Source organism: Typha angustifolia, chromosome 2, assembly GCF_048772165.1.
Source record: "Typha angustifolia cultivar Huaian chromosome 2, ASM4877216v1, whole genome shotgun sequence".
In the NCBI taxonomy this organism is placed as follows: Eukaryota; Viridiplantae; Streptophyta; class Magnoliopsida; order Poales; family Typhaceae; genus Typha; species Typha angustifolia.
Genome location: NC_133240.1, coordinates 5,005,590 through 5,019,455, shown reverse-complemented (window position 1 = coordinate 5,019,455; position 13,866 = coordinate 5,005,590). Strand labels below are relative to the sequence as shown.

The 13,866-nt window shown below is 44.6% G+C and overlaps 1 protein-coding gene across 1 annotated transcript; it reads right to left on the bottom strand.

Moving 5' to 3' along the window:
• Positions 1–470: 470 nt before the first annotated feature.
• LOC140772015 (AT-hook motif nuclear-localized protein 24-like) lies at positions 471–2,158 on the bottom strand. The gene has a single exon (XM_073113895.1). The coding sequence runs from the start codon at positions 1,639–1,641 to the stop codon at positions 751–753; it is 891 nt and encodes a 296-aa protein (XP_072969996.1). The 5' UTR covers positions 1,642–2,158; the 3' UTR covers positions 471–750.
• Positions 2,159–13,866: the final 11,708 nt, after the last annotated feature.

The following is a 13,866-nucleotide window of genomic DNA, read 5'->3' as shown; positions in this document are numbered from 1 at the left end:
TGGATCTGTGCCCAAGTTTCCAACTCCTAGACCACCAGATTTGAAACGGCAAAAGAGTTATCGAAGAATTTTAAATATAGTTAGACAGATGTCTTCATTAACTAAGAAACAGACGAGTGTGTAAGAGAAGCACAGTAACTCTCTCTCTCTCTCTCTCTGCACCTTATCCCTCAGCTCACAAGAAGAGAAACTTTAACGCCGTGTCTCTGTCTTAGTTGTTGCCTTGTTTGCCTCGAAAAGGAGCTAATCCTACAGAACGGTGCACGTGTGAGACAGCCTCGTTTACACAGCAAGCAAACCCATACCTTTGCATGGCCTTACCAGACTCAAGCTTCCCACTTCTGACCATACGAAACCCATCAATGAACCACTAACTCTTCTACTTCCCCGACCAACTCCTGTTAGACCATGATAAAGAACTGAAAACTGAAGTACTTATAATACTTAATTCAAAGGTAGATGGATGGACCTGAACATAAAATGTACCAGATCTGAAGAATTAATTTATAGTATAAGATCTCCCTCATGTTCAATTCCGCAAACTCCATTAACATTTCATCACAGTGGAACTACCAAGAATAGCATAGATCGGTTTTGTACATGCTTCTTCAATATTCCAGAGAGAAATACTGATCATCCTACATCAACCAAAAGCAAAAGCTACAGGAAATAACATGAGAAAAGGAAAAAAGAAAAATATAGAATCAAGCCAAGTTTCCCTACTTCCAGAATTTTCTTCTAATCTTGAACTTAATACGGCTGATGGCCACCGCCAGTAGCCCAGCCGTATGCGTCGGTGGAAAGTTGAACGTTGTTGATGAGACTCGGAGGAAGGTTGTGGAGATCAGGAAGTAGCTGCTGCTGTTGTGGAGATGAGCCTTCCATGATTCCAGAAGACCCAAGAGATGCTTGCACTGGCATTGACTCGTCTTCTTCGAGCGGAAGCCTCTCGTACGCCGCGTTCCCGAACGACGCCGCCATTATAACCACCGGCCCCGACGCAATCAACGCCCCGACGACGCTTCCACCGACAACCTGCCCCTGCCCACCCGACAAGTATATTGTGAGCCCTGTCGCGGCTGGCGGAGCGGGCGGCGGCAGGAATGATCCGGACAGGGATAAGATCTCGAACCGGCCGTGGAGCGCGACGACGCCGCTGGTGGTGGCGGGCTGTCGGAGTGTGACGTTGTCCACGGTGCCGGTGCCGCTGAGAACACAGACCCCGCGCTGGCGGCGGCGGGCGAAGGCGGCCACGCTGTCAGCGATGTCGCAGCCGCTGGCGATCTCCATCACGTGGGAGCGAAGGGCGTTAGCACTGTCGCGAGTGATGATGATCGGTGGCTTCGGCTTGTTCTTCGACCCGGCGGGGCGGCCGCGTGGACGGCGGGTGATCTCGCCCTCTCCACCTCCGGTCTGCGGATTGGAAGAGAGATCTTTGTTCTCGTTACTGTTGGAGTTGTTGCTGTTGTCGTCGTCGAACTCTCGCTTCGTCCCGCGGTTGAGGAGGCCGTGCTCTTCTTCGAATTTCGGCTGCTGCTGCTGCTGCTGCTGCTGATGGAGTTGTTGGAGGTGATGAAAGTCTCGGGTGTGGAAGGGCGGGGGGAGGTGGTGGCCGTGAGATGATGCTGTTAATGGATCCATATATATATATATATCTTGTACCTTTAATTTGCTAATTGATCAGAACTGGGCGATCTGAATCCTAGGAATGAAACAGTGCAAAAGAAGAAAAGGAAAAAATTATCTCCCGAAATGGAAAATTTCCTCTAGATCTCTTGCTTGCTCAGACACGAACACTACTGCAAACTCCTCATCGCCCACCGAATTCCCAACGAGACCTTGCCGTCTCCTCACTACGCATTCTTCCCTTCGGATATGCGAATCTAATTATTTGGGTGGAGTTTAGGAGGTGTCCCTTAGGACAAGGTTAGAGCTACGGGTAGGTCAAAGGGAGAGAGAGAGAGAGAGAAAGAGAGAGAAGAGAAGGGCTAATGGATGATGAGGATGATGATGCCGTTTGGTTTGGTCTTGACGTCTAGACAGCGTGCATATGGGCGGTGGATGGGCCCCCCACTAAAATCTCAACCCCCTTCTCTCTCTTTTTCTTCCTTCCCAATACCCACCCCCCATGTTCTCACTCTCCTTGTCTTTATACGAGACTCTTTTCCCTAGCCTTTCGTTGTTGCACCCTTTCTTTACTTTCTTTGTCTCTCTATTTCATTGGTATAAGCCAAATATCTCTTCCTAGTCTACCTCCAGGCTTTATGGGTTTCTTTCTTGTGACCACGGCTTCTTCCTATATTATCCATGTGTTAGCTTTACATGTCGCCCTGTCCTCGTTTTTCAAGATTATTACCACACTGCCACTACCCAAAAGCCCGTCAACGAACGACCCAGCGTGCTTAGCATGTCGTCCTGGTTGACATCATCGCAGTTTGTTGAAAACCCGATGGGCTTTTACGTAATTAGGTCAAAGCTCGGATGCATGTGGGTCTCGGTCAGGCGTTGTCGTGGGGGAGGAGGTGGGCTCGGATCTCGGGAGGAGGGGTCCATGAATTACCTGGGTCCCACCATCTCGCAACTGGACACGTGGCGGGTCATTAGCCGTCCGTCTCGATCAAACTCCGAGTCTTAGCCATAACAGACGTGACGTCTCGATCACAGCCGTCCGACAGCTCAGAGGTGCACCACGCCTCCCTGTAACCTCGGGGTCTGGGGCTATTACACCCAACAACCCCCACCCCACCCGTCAGATCGGGGTCAGACCTGGGAGCGCGCTGATTGGACGGCCCGGATCGACTCCCCGGCCTCCAATTTAGTGCTCACACGTCAGGCGCGCACACGTGCCGAGGCGCCCGTGCCGGTCCCCCCTCGTGAGAAGAGAATTTGGTGGGGATGGGAGACTTTTTCTTGATCGCGATACGGAGATTGCTCTCAGATTTCAATCGGCAAAGTACACTGGGACGAGATATTGAGCAAGTAATGTCTAGGCACAAGTATCTGTGGTCTTATTGACTAGATTGCCCTTAGAGATAAAGAAGAAACATCTAGTAAAGGTTGGGGTAACGGAGTAACTGTCTGGGGGAATATGAAGGCAGTAGGTACTTTCCTAGGACTGAGCTATATGATGCAAAAAAGTGCGTTAGGGTGCTGCCTTGAGGTGAAAGGAGGAGTGGCTCAAGGCTGAACTTTAGAAAAGGATAATGTACTGTGATGTTGACAAAAAAAGGGTTGTCCACGAAGGCATTCCGGATAGGACGAGATGAAAAGAGAAATCCATAAAATAGAGCGACTGTTAACCAATTGTGAAATTAAATGGTACGTCATTAATATATAAGATGGGAGATATTATAGCTTACTCTAACTTCGTTAAAACTTAATTTTCTTCACCCTTATACTTTCATTTATATCACATTACCTTTTATGATTATATTTAAATTAAAATTATTATTTTTTATTATATTTGATAATGCCAGAAGATAATTAGAGAGTGTTGTATAGAATTAAATAAAGTTTTAAACATATTTAAAATAATAATTAATTAAAATTTAAATATAAAACATGATAAAAATATACATCTATTTAATATATTTGATGTGATTTGGGCTTGAAGAGTCAATTGGAGGATATTGGTTCGACGGATGAGTATATTTATTTTATTTGATCTATTTGTTTATTCGACTTAGTCATTATTCTCATGAGTTTAGCTATTTATTTATTGTTAGGGGGCTTTCTTTGAGAGTTAAGGTCAATTAGCTTGGTTTTAATCTAGGGTGAAAGTTTAGAGAATAATTGTAGGTGATCTAGCCATCCAAAAGATATGAGATTTTGATGAGTTCCTCTTAAAGTAAGGGATCCAATACAACTAGAATCACATTGATCGGAGGTATAGATTATAAGTTATGAAAGAAATACTAACCGATGATTAGATAGTGCCGGGATGGTCGTGGAGTAATTATTAGGGTATTGGAAGATAACAATGGTAGCAATGATGAGACAGAGCATTAAGCTAGACAAAGGAATAGAGGGTGGATTGATCCTTGATAGATAAGGAGGCATGGTTTGATTGAAGGAGGAACAAGATGATCTCCAATAACGGATACTATGGGATGAAGGAGATAAAGGTATAGGAAGGGACAACTTTAATATTTCATCAATAGCTTTAATAAGATTGCCTTCCACATATTTAGAGGCTAACATAATAAGCAAGCAAACAAAAGATAACCCTAAAAATAACGCATCATTGCCAAGTACGAGCTCGTTCGAACGGAAAAAAATTATTCTCTATATTTGCAAACGTGTGCAGGCGTTTGAATAGGGCATTCAAATTCAACTTCCTAGGGTTTGAATGTGATAGTCTAAAATTATTATTATAGCTATAAATCTTTATTCTTCATTTATTCTTCAAAAGCAAAAATTATTCCTTTTAGAGCAGGTTGGTCAAGTCCAAGCCATATCTAGTTGAACTGTAACAGCCCACCTCACTTCTCCCACCTTGTCCTAAAAGAGTGAAGTTAGGGAATCGATCAACGATCTTGGACTCGAGCTCCTATATTGCCTCGTTGGATGGTTTGCCCAACCACTCAACCAAGATCTCAATTTTTAGCCTTGAGTCATGTCGTCTTCGTTGTCATGCTAATACTCGTATCGGCTCAATATGATGCAAATCCTCTTCGAGCTTGGGTAGAACCAAATCCGCCACTTGATCTAACCTAATCCTAGCCTCCAGAAATGAAACACAGAACACCGGATGCACTGTGATACGATCTCCCCTAGATTAAAGTTTAATCTATCCCATTTTTAGATCTGGACATGATCTTGCATGAAACTTTAGAAGAGGATTCTTAGAAATGTAGTCATTAGATCAACATGAAATTTTGATAGGTCATAGTCCTAGAAAAGAGCTTTTCAACGAGTTTAATTTTAGTTGAATCAAATAGCGGGATTTAGAGATATCTTCAGATAAGTGGGCGAATGTCAAGGAGTCCGTTTCTTAGATCCGTCACGGAACCTTAGGTGGATTATACAGGTGGTAGGCCTACGGTAATGGGGTGGCACCGGTAAGGAAGGTGGTGGTGGAGGGACTATGAATGTGATAGATTATTGAACGATCCCTTCAAGATTTGGATTGATTGTAGGAGTATTATGCAGAACTAAGAAAAAATATTTATCAAATATTCTCCCGTAGTTAGAAAATTCCAAAGGTTGATCAATCTGTAATTTCCTAATCTACATTTTTCATATTTACGCCTTTCGTAGATTTAAACTACAACTAGGATGAAAACTGATACGATCTTCCCATAGGCTAAGGTTTGATCTATCTCGTTTTTAAATCTGGACAAGATTTGGCATGAAACTTTGAAAAAGCATTTCGGAAGTTATAGCCGTTGGATCAATGTAAAATTTTGATATGTTATAGTCCTAGAAAGGAATCTTCCAACGAATCTAATTTAAGAGAAATCGGACGGCAGGATCTAGAGATATTATCAAATAAGTAAATGAACATCAGGGAGTTCGTCTGCGGATACGTGGATAAAGGCACGAGATCCTAGTTGGATTATGGAGGTGGTAAGCTAGCGGTAATGGGGTGGCACTGGTAAGTAAGATGGTAGTGGAAGGATTATGGATGATGAAAGGGTTAAGGCAAGGGTAGAGAGATTTGAAGAAGGGGGAGGATTAGGCCGCCCCTAAGGGGCTAGGGTGAGTGGCTGGTCGAGGGAGGCTAGAAGTGGCAGAGTCGTGGAATGAGGGAACGAGAGAGAAGGAGAAGATTAGGGCAAAAACTCAATTCATTTAATAATTCATTTTTGGTTACCATCCACAACTTAAGAGGCTAATCAAACAATTCAAAAATGATAATTATTAACCCTAGAAATAGTAGATTTTCGCCGACCGTGTTCGAACAGGGTTGAACACGTTCGAACGCACAAAATGCGTTCTCTGTGAATGTGAACCTACCGTAGGCGTTTGAATGTGGCATTCGAACGTGCTTGATCGCATTCAAACACACATTTTGTGTTCTTTGATTTGGTGAATCTAATGTAGGCGTTCGCAAGCGTGTTCGAACGCACTCACTCACATTCGAACGCGACCTATAAAAAACTTATTTTCTCTGAATAAAACACTAAAATAATAAGGAAAGACACCTATAAAGTGTATCTATGCTCGAGACGACATCAGTGAAGTCCGAATCGTATCAAAAACACAATAGGGTGGGGATGATGGTGGTGGTGATGGGTGGAGTGGATTTAGGGTTATGAATGATAATAGAGATGATAGTGGATGGTTGATATAGTATAAGGGATAAGGACGAAAGGGGAAAAGTAGCCAAGATCCCAAGAAAAAGGGAGGACTCGATATACGAGGGAGGTTAGAAGATAGATGAGACCTTGCCAACGGTAGAGGTGGCTGGTTGGTGAAGAGGGAGGAGGGAGATTAGGGTAGAGAGACTAGAAAGGGAATAGAGGAGGATAGAAATCAATATTCATTAATCATAATAATTTTAGCTGCCATCCACACCTTTATAGAGGTTAGCCAACAAGACAAAATAATAATTATTAACTCTAATTATAGTGGACTCCCACCGATTGTGTTCGAACGTGGTTGACCGCACAAAAGACGTTCTTTGTGGATGAGAACTGATGCTGGTGTTCACACGCGGGCGTTAAAACATGCCCGACTGTGTTTGAATGCACGTTTTGCATTCTCTGCTTTTGTGAACTGATGTAGGCGTTCGCAAAGGCATTCGAACACGCCCCCTTCCGCTTTCGAATGTGACCTACAGAAAATTTATTTTAATAAAAATAAATAACTAATGAAATAAGAAAAAACTCTAGCAAGGTGTATCAACGCACCACGCTTCCCCCACCTTATCCTCAAGGTGTAAAATTGGGGAAACTAATACGGTTCAAACTTCACCGATGTCGTCTTGAGCATGGATACGCTTAGGAGTGTCTTTTATTATTGTTTTAGTGTTTATTTTATAGAAAAATAAGTTTTCTATATGTTGCGTTCGAATGCGGGTGGAGTGTGTCTGAACGCGCTTCCAAACGCTTGTATCAATTTCACAAATACAGAGAACGCACAATATGCATTCGAATATGCTTTCGAACGCCTACATCAGGTTCGCAAATATAGAGAATGCAAAATGTGCGTTCAAACGCGCTTGCGAACGCCTACATCAAATTTGCACATATAAAGAATGCAAAATATGCGTTAGAACGCGATTGGGCGCGTTCGAACGCAATCGGTGAAAATCTACTATTTTTAGGGTTAATAACTGCCATTTTTGAATTGTTTGGTTAACCTCTAAAGGTGTGGATGGCAACCATGGAATGATTATTGAATGAATTAAGTTTTGCCCTAGTCTCTTTCATCTTCTTCTCTCTCGTTCTCTTGTTCCCCAGTGTCGCCGCTTCTAACCTCCCTCGACCGGCCACTCACCTTAGACCTTTAGGGCCAACCTACTCCTTCCTCTTCTTCCAATCTATCTATTACCTTACTCTAACCCATTCCTTCACCCATAACCCTTTCACTACCACTTATTCACTGGTACCACCCCATTACTGTCGGTCTACCACCACCCATCATCACCTAGGATCTTGTGCCTCCATCCACGGATCCATAGACGAACTCCTTGATGTTTGTCTACTTCTCGGACAATATCTTAGATCCCACCGTCTGATTTTCCTAAAATTAGATTTTCTAAAATTTTTTTTCCAAGCCTATACTATATCAAAATTTCACCTTGGTCCAACGGCTACATCTTTCTGGATGCTTTTCTAAATTTCTGTGTTCGATTCTGTCCATATCTAAAAACGGAATTGATCGAACCTTAGCCTAAGGGGAGATCGTATCAGAAACGCTCCAAGATGTCTATCTCCAACTCCTATGTCACCTCGTTGGATGGTTTGCCAAGCCACTAAACTAGAACCTCTATCTCTAATCTGGTACTATGATGTCATCGATGCCTAGCAAGTACACGAACTGGCTCCACGATCAATGTCTCCTCTAATGGCTCTGGTAGAACTGATCCAACGACCTGATAATCACCAATTTTCTCCCTCAACAATAAAACATGGAAGACAAGATGTGCTCTCAACCTCTCAGGCAGTTTCAAAGCGATATGCCACCGAACCGATATGCTCTAACAGCCGAAACGAACTGAACGCAAGGTCACCTAATGATATGGTTGCACTCTCACGAACACCTAACTGCTGATGTCGAACTCCTGCTCCTGATGGCTGCGATCATAAACTTGGTTCATGCGATTTTGAGCAAGTTTAAGATGGGCACGCGACCTCCTCAATGTGGTGTCTCAATCCATCAAAGCTAAGTCCACTTCTGTTCGATCTACAGATGCCACAGGGTCATATGCACATAATGTCAGAGCAGTGCGCCCATACACCACCTCAAATGGAGTTATGCTAATACTGCTGTGGTGGGCGGTGTTATAAGACCACTCTACTCAGGGTAAGAACTCCAACCATCATCTCGGTATCTCTCCAACAAAGCACCATAAGTATTGCTCAATGCCTCGATTGACCACCTTAGTTTGGTCGTCTATTTATGGATGGTAGGTCAAACTGAAGTTCAATCGTGTCCCCTACAATCTGAAAAGCTCTATCCAAAAGTTGCTCAAAAAAACATGATCATGATCCGAGACAATCATGCATGGTATGCCATGCAACCGAGCAATATTTCTAACAAAAATTTCAGCCACTAGGCTGAAAATGGATGTGACAATACAGAAAAATACGCATACTTACTCAATCTGTCAACCCCCACAAAAATAATTGAATAACCATGTACCAGCAGAAGACTTTCATAAAATCCATAGAAATGTCTTCCTAAATACGGTTCGGTATTGATAGAGGCTGAAGTAATACGGCTGGTTTCAATTTGATTGCCTTAGCCCTTTGGCAGATTTTATAAGCATGGACAAAACTCCTCACATCTCACATCAATCTTGGCCACGTGTAGCTCTGTAATATCTTCATATAAGTCCTTAAGACACCCTCATGACCGGCCTTTGAAATTTGGTGGAAGTGCTCCAACAATTTCTGCCACAATCCATCATTTGGGATAGAACCAAATCCGCCACTTGACTAACCTAATCCTAGCCTCCAGAAATGAAACACGGAACAAATACGATTCGGACTCCACCGATATCATCTCGAGCATGGAGTCACTTTAGGAGTATCTTTGTTTCTTGTTTTAGTGTTTAATTTCCATGAAAATAAGTTTTCTGTAAGTTGCGTTCGAACGGGGGTGATGTGAGTTCGAACGCATTTGTGAACGGGGTTGTGAACATCGGTGAAGAGTGTGTATTGTGTGTTCGAACGCCCCGTTCGAACGCATTGTGAATGCCTGCATCGCGTTAGCAAATCCAGAGAAGTGGGAAACAGGCGCGTTCGACCGTGCGTTTGAACGCATGCATCACGTTCGCAATTCCAGAGAAGAGCGAACTCGGTGCGTTCGAACGTGGTTGGCGAAATTATATTGTTTAGAGTTAATTTTGAGTTGTTGGTTAGCCTCTAAAAGGATGCGAATGGCAACCAGAGGTCATTATTGATTATTGAAGAATTGAGTTTTGCCTTGCCTCCTTCATCTTCTTCGCTCTTGTTCCCTTAATCTCCGGCGACACGCTTCTAACCCCGCTCGACCGGCCAATCACCCTAGACCCTTAAGGGCGGCCCTCTCCTCCCCTTCTTCCAATTTATCAGACACTTGCCCTAACCCATCCATCGATCATAACCTTTCCTCCACCACTTTTCACCGGTGCCACCCCATTAACGCCGATCCTCCACCAACCACCATCACGTAGGATTACGTGCCTCTATCCACGGATCCTAAACAGACCACCCTGACCTTCTTCCACTAATTGGATGATATCTCAAAATCCCCACTTCCGATTTGCCTTAAGCTAGATTTGTTAGAAATTCTTTTCTGGGGCTACAACATATCAAAATTTCACATCGATCCAACGGCAATATCTTTCAGGATCTTATTTCAAAGTTTCATACTAGATCTAGTCCAGATCAGAAATTTGTAAGAGATCGAACCTTAGCCTAAGGGGAGATCGTATCAAGCTTGGTATCAGAGCCACTGTTCCTCTGACAAGCGCTTCCTATGACGACCACCAGAGCCATGGCTACACGGCAAGATGATGAAGAAGAGATTCTCCCAATAGAGGAGGGGGAAACGGCTGTAGGTACTTCCACCCGCGAAACCACCCGATCTAATCGGAATACGAAAGAACCTAGCGTTTAAGCCATGTTGGGGTCTCTTTCCGAACAAATGGCCATCAACAACCAGATGATGATGGAGATGATGCTGGAATTATGGGTGATAAGGGAAGCCATGGCGAACGGGAATACACCATCGACCCTGCGACATGAGTCCACTTCCATGAACCCACCGCCGTCGGTTCAGAATTTGCAACCATAAGAGCCGCTGCTGCCACCACCCTATGGGCAAAGGCAAGCAAGGATGGTTCCACCAAGCCCAGTTGCAGGTGAACCCAATCGATGAGCAAACCACTATGGAGATCACCTTGGAGATCTAGATCCGTGGGTGAGTCAATATGAATTGGAACCATGATGAGTTAATCAAAACCGAAAGAGGGATCATCAACCCTTCATGGTGCATCCTCCCCTGGTTAGACAAGAACTTGGACATGATCAGGAATGAGACAACGGCATTTGTAGACAAGTCGTGTGTCTCGAATTTTCTAGGTTCAAAGGTGGCGATCTGATTGATTGGTTGTATAGGGCGGAGCAATTCTTTGCATACCAAGGTATGGCAGAAGAATACAAGATGACGCATGTGAGCTTCTACCTTGAGGATGCGGCGCTTCATTGGTTTCGAGCAGCCAATGTCATTGAGGCTATCAAAACTTAGGCTGACTTTTATGCTGATATCACACGATGATTTGAAGCGTCGGGATATGAAGACTTTGATGCTCTCCTTTCAAAGACGGTGCAAAAGACTACAGTTGGGGTATACTAAGAAGAATTTGAGAGGATAAGTAGCCAATGTCATCCACCATGGACGGATTAGCAACTTCACAGCACGTTCATCTCCGGGCTGCGGGGAAACATACAAGCCGATGTGTGGGCTCTAAGGCCTAGAACATTAAAGGAGGCCTTTGAAGATGCGGTGCTTACGGAAGACAAACATAGGACCATGAAGTCACACATGAAACAGAGTTGGACGAGCCAAGGAAGCCGTAATCAAGCTCAACCAACCATAGCAGCAGAAAACATCACCGGAGTACCAAGAATTGCTGCTGTAGTGGTACCTCCTTGAGCACTCTTAAAGCCATCCCAAGATGTGAAGTACGCACCTAGAGGTCCGGGATGAGCACTCACACCTGCTCAAGTGGAGGAACAAAGGGCCAAGGGCCTATGCTTTCGTTGTGATGAGAAATTTGTACCCGAGTATCATTATGCTAAACCAATGGGATCGGTGATGCTAATTGACGGATTGGAGGAGGCTAAGGATGAGATTGTAGATGAAGATGAAGATGAAGGTGTGGCTGGGCAGCAAGGAGGAGTAGCTAAGGAGCAACCTATGGAGGACGTGATGGCCGAGATCTCCCTCCACGCCTATTCCGGGACTACTGCACCAAGGACTTTGAGAGTGAACGGTGTATTCAAGACATCTATAGTTAGAATCTTGATCGACACCGGGTCCACCCACAACTTTATTGATAAAAGGCTCCTTAAGAAAATTGGGCTTGAGTCGAAACCCACGGAAGAGTTCGATGTGACGATTGGAGATGGCACCACATTGCGAGCGGATTCTATTTATAGGTGTGGAATTAAAGGTGCAAGGCCAAACTTTCACACTGGATCTCTATCCGTTGGCCTTGCAAGGTGCCAATATTGTTTTAGGGACCCAATGGTTTCAAAGCTTGGGGCTCGTGATATTTGATTTTACAAACCTCACATTGACATTTTGGAGGAATGACCAGAGAGTGTTGTTGGATGGAAGTCAACCGCTGCTTGAACTTCCAAACGAAGTCCCACAAGGGAGCTCGCTTATTTCTCGGCACCCACCTTTCCTTTTTTCTCAGATCTGCGGAGAGCCAACGCAGAGGATAGTGATCTGGTTCGACTCATGGAGGAGCTAAAAGAGAACCCATCAAGCCAACCCGAGCACGAGGAGCGTGGCGGGTTAGTACTAGAGCACGGGCGAATCAATGTACCCCGGAACGAAGAGCTACGGAGATTATTGATAGCGCACTTTCATGATACTCCTATAGCAGGTCATGAAGGGGTATTACGCACCTACAAGCGGCTGGCCCAAAACTGTACATGGATAGCGATGAAGTCGGATGTGAAGAAATATGTGCGTGAATGCCAAATCTGTCAAAGAGTCAAATCAGAGACGCTCAAACCCAGCGGGCTGTTGCAACCACTATCTATACCGGAGCATATTTGGGAGGACATCTCCATGGACTTCATCGAAGGGCTGCCGGAGGTCCGAGGACAATCGGTGGTGTTTGTTGTGGTGGATAGGCTGAGCAAATATGCTCATTTCATAGCATTGTCTCACCCATTTTCAGTGAAAAGGGATGCTAAAATTTTTGTTCGGAAAGTGGCGCGCTTGCATGGGATGCCTAGGATGATCGTGTCAGATCGGGATCTTATTTTCATCAACGAGTTTTGGTCCGAGTTCTTCAGATTGCAAGGGACTCAAATCAACCTTAGTTCAGCTTATTATCCTGAGACAGATGGCCAAACCAAGATGGAGAATCGCGGACTAGAGCAGTACTTGCGATGCTTTATGGCGGACTGACCAAAAGATTGAGTCAAGTTCCTTCCATGGGTTGAGTGGTCATACAATACCGTTTATCACTCTAGCATTGGCATGACCCCCTTTGAGGCGGTTTATGGGTGCACTTTCCTCTGTCTTGCATGCCTACGATAGACTCGTGGTGGTGGATAGGACTGAGCTTGACTTGGAACTTGTTGATCGAGATGAAACATTGAGACAGCTCAAGACTCACCTAGCCACAACCCAAAATTGCATGAAGCAACTCATGACAAAGGCCGGCATGAGCGAGAATTTGAGGTGGATCAATGGGTGTTCATTCGAGCTCAACCGTACCGGCAATCCACATTGAGGCCAATTTTGAACCAAAAGTTGGGTTACAAGTACTATGGTCCGTACCGAGTGCTACAACGAATCGGTCCAGTAGCTTATCAGTTGGACCTACCTGAAAGAACCAGGATACATCCGGTCTTCCATGTATCGGCATTGAAGGCCTAGATTGGGCCTAACCATGTGGTGGGTTCGGCCTTAGCCGAACCAATGGAGGAAGATGGCTTCACTGAACCGGTTCGAGTCTTAGGCCGCAAAAGAAGACGCCACGAGTCCAGATTAGAGACTGAAGTGTTGATTGAGTGGCTAGGCAAACCTAATGATCAGTCTACATGGGTACATGGGAGCTAGAGTCAGATATCATGGATCGCTTCCCAAATTTTAAACCTTGAGGACAAGGATGCGGAAGCATGGTAGATTGATACGATTCGGACTTCACTGATGTCGTCTCGAGCATGGAGTCACTTTAGGAGTGTCTTTGTCTCTTGTTTTAGTGTTTAATTTCCATGAAAATAAGTTTTCTGTAAGTCACGTTCGAATGCGAGTGAAGTGAGTTCGAACGCAGTTGTGAACGGGGTTGTGAACATGGGTGAAAAGTGTGCATTGTGCGTTCGAACGCCCCATTCGAACACACTGTGAACGCTTGCATCGCGTTCGCAAATCCAAAGAAGTGGAAAATAGGTGCGTTAGACCGCTTGTTCGAACGCCTGCATCACGTTCGCAATTCTAGAGAAGAGCAAACTCGGTGTGTTCGAA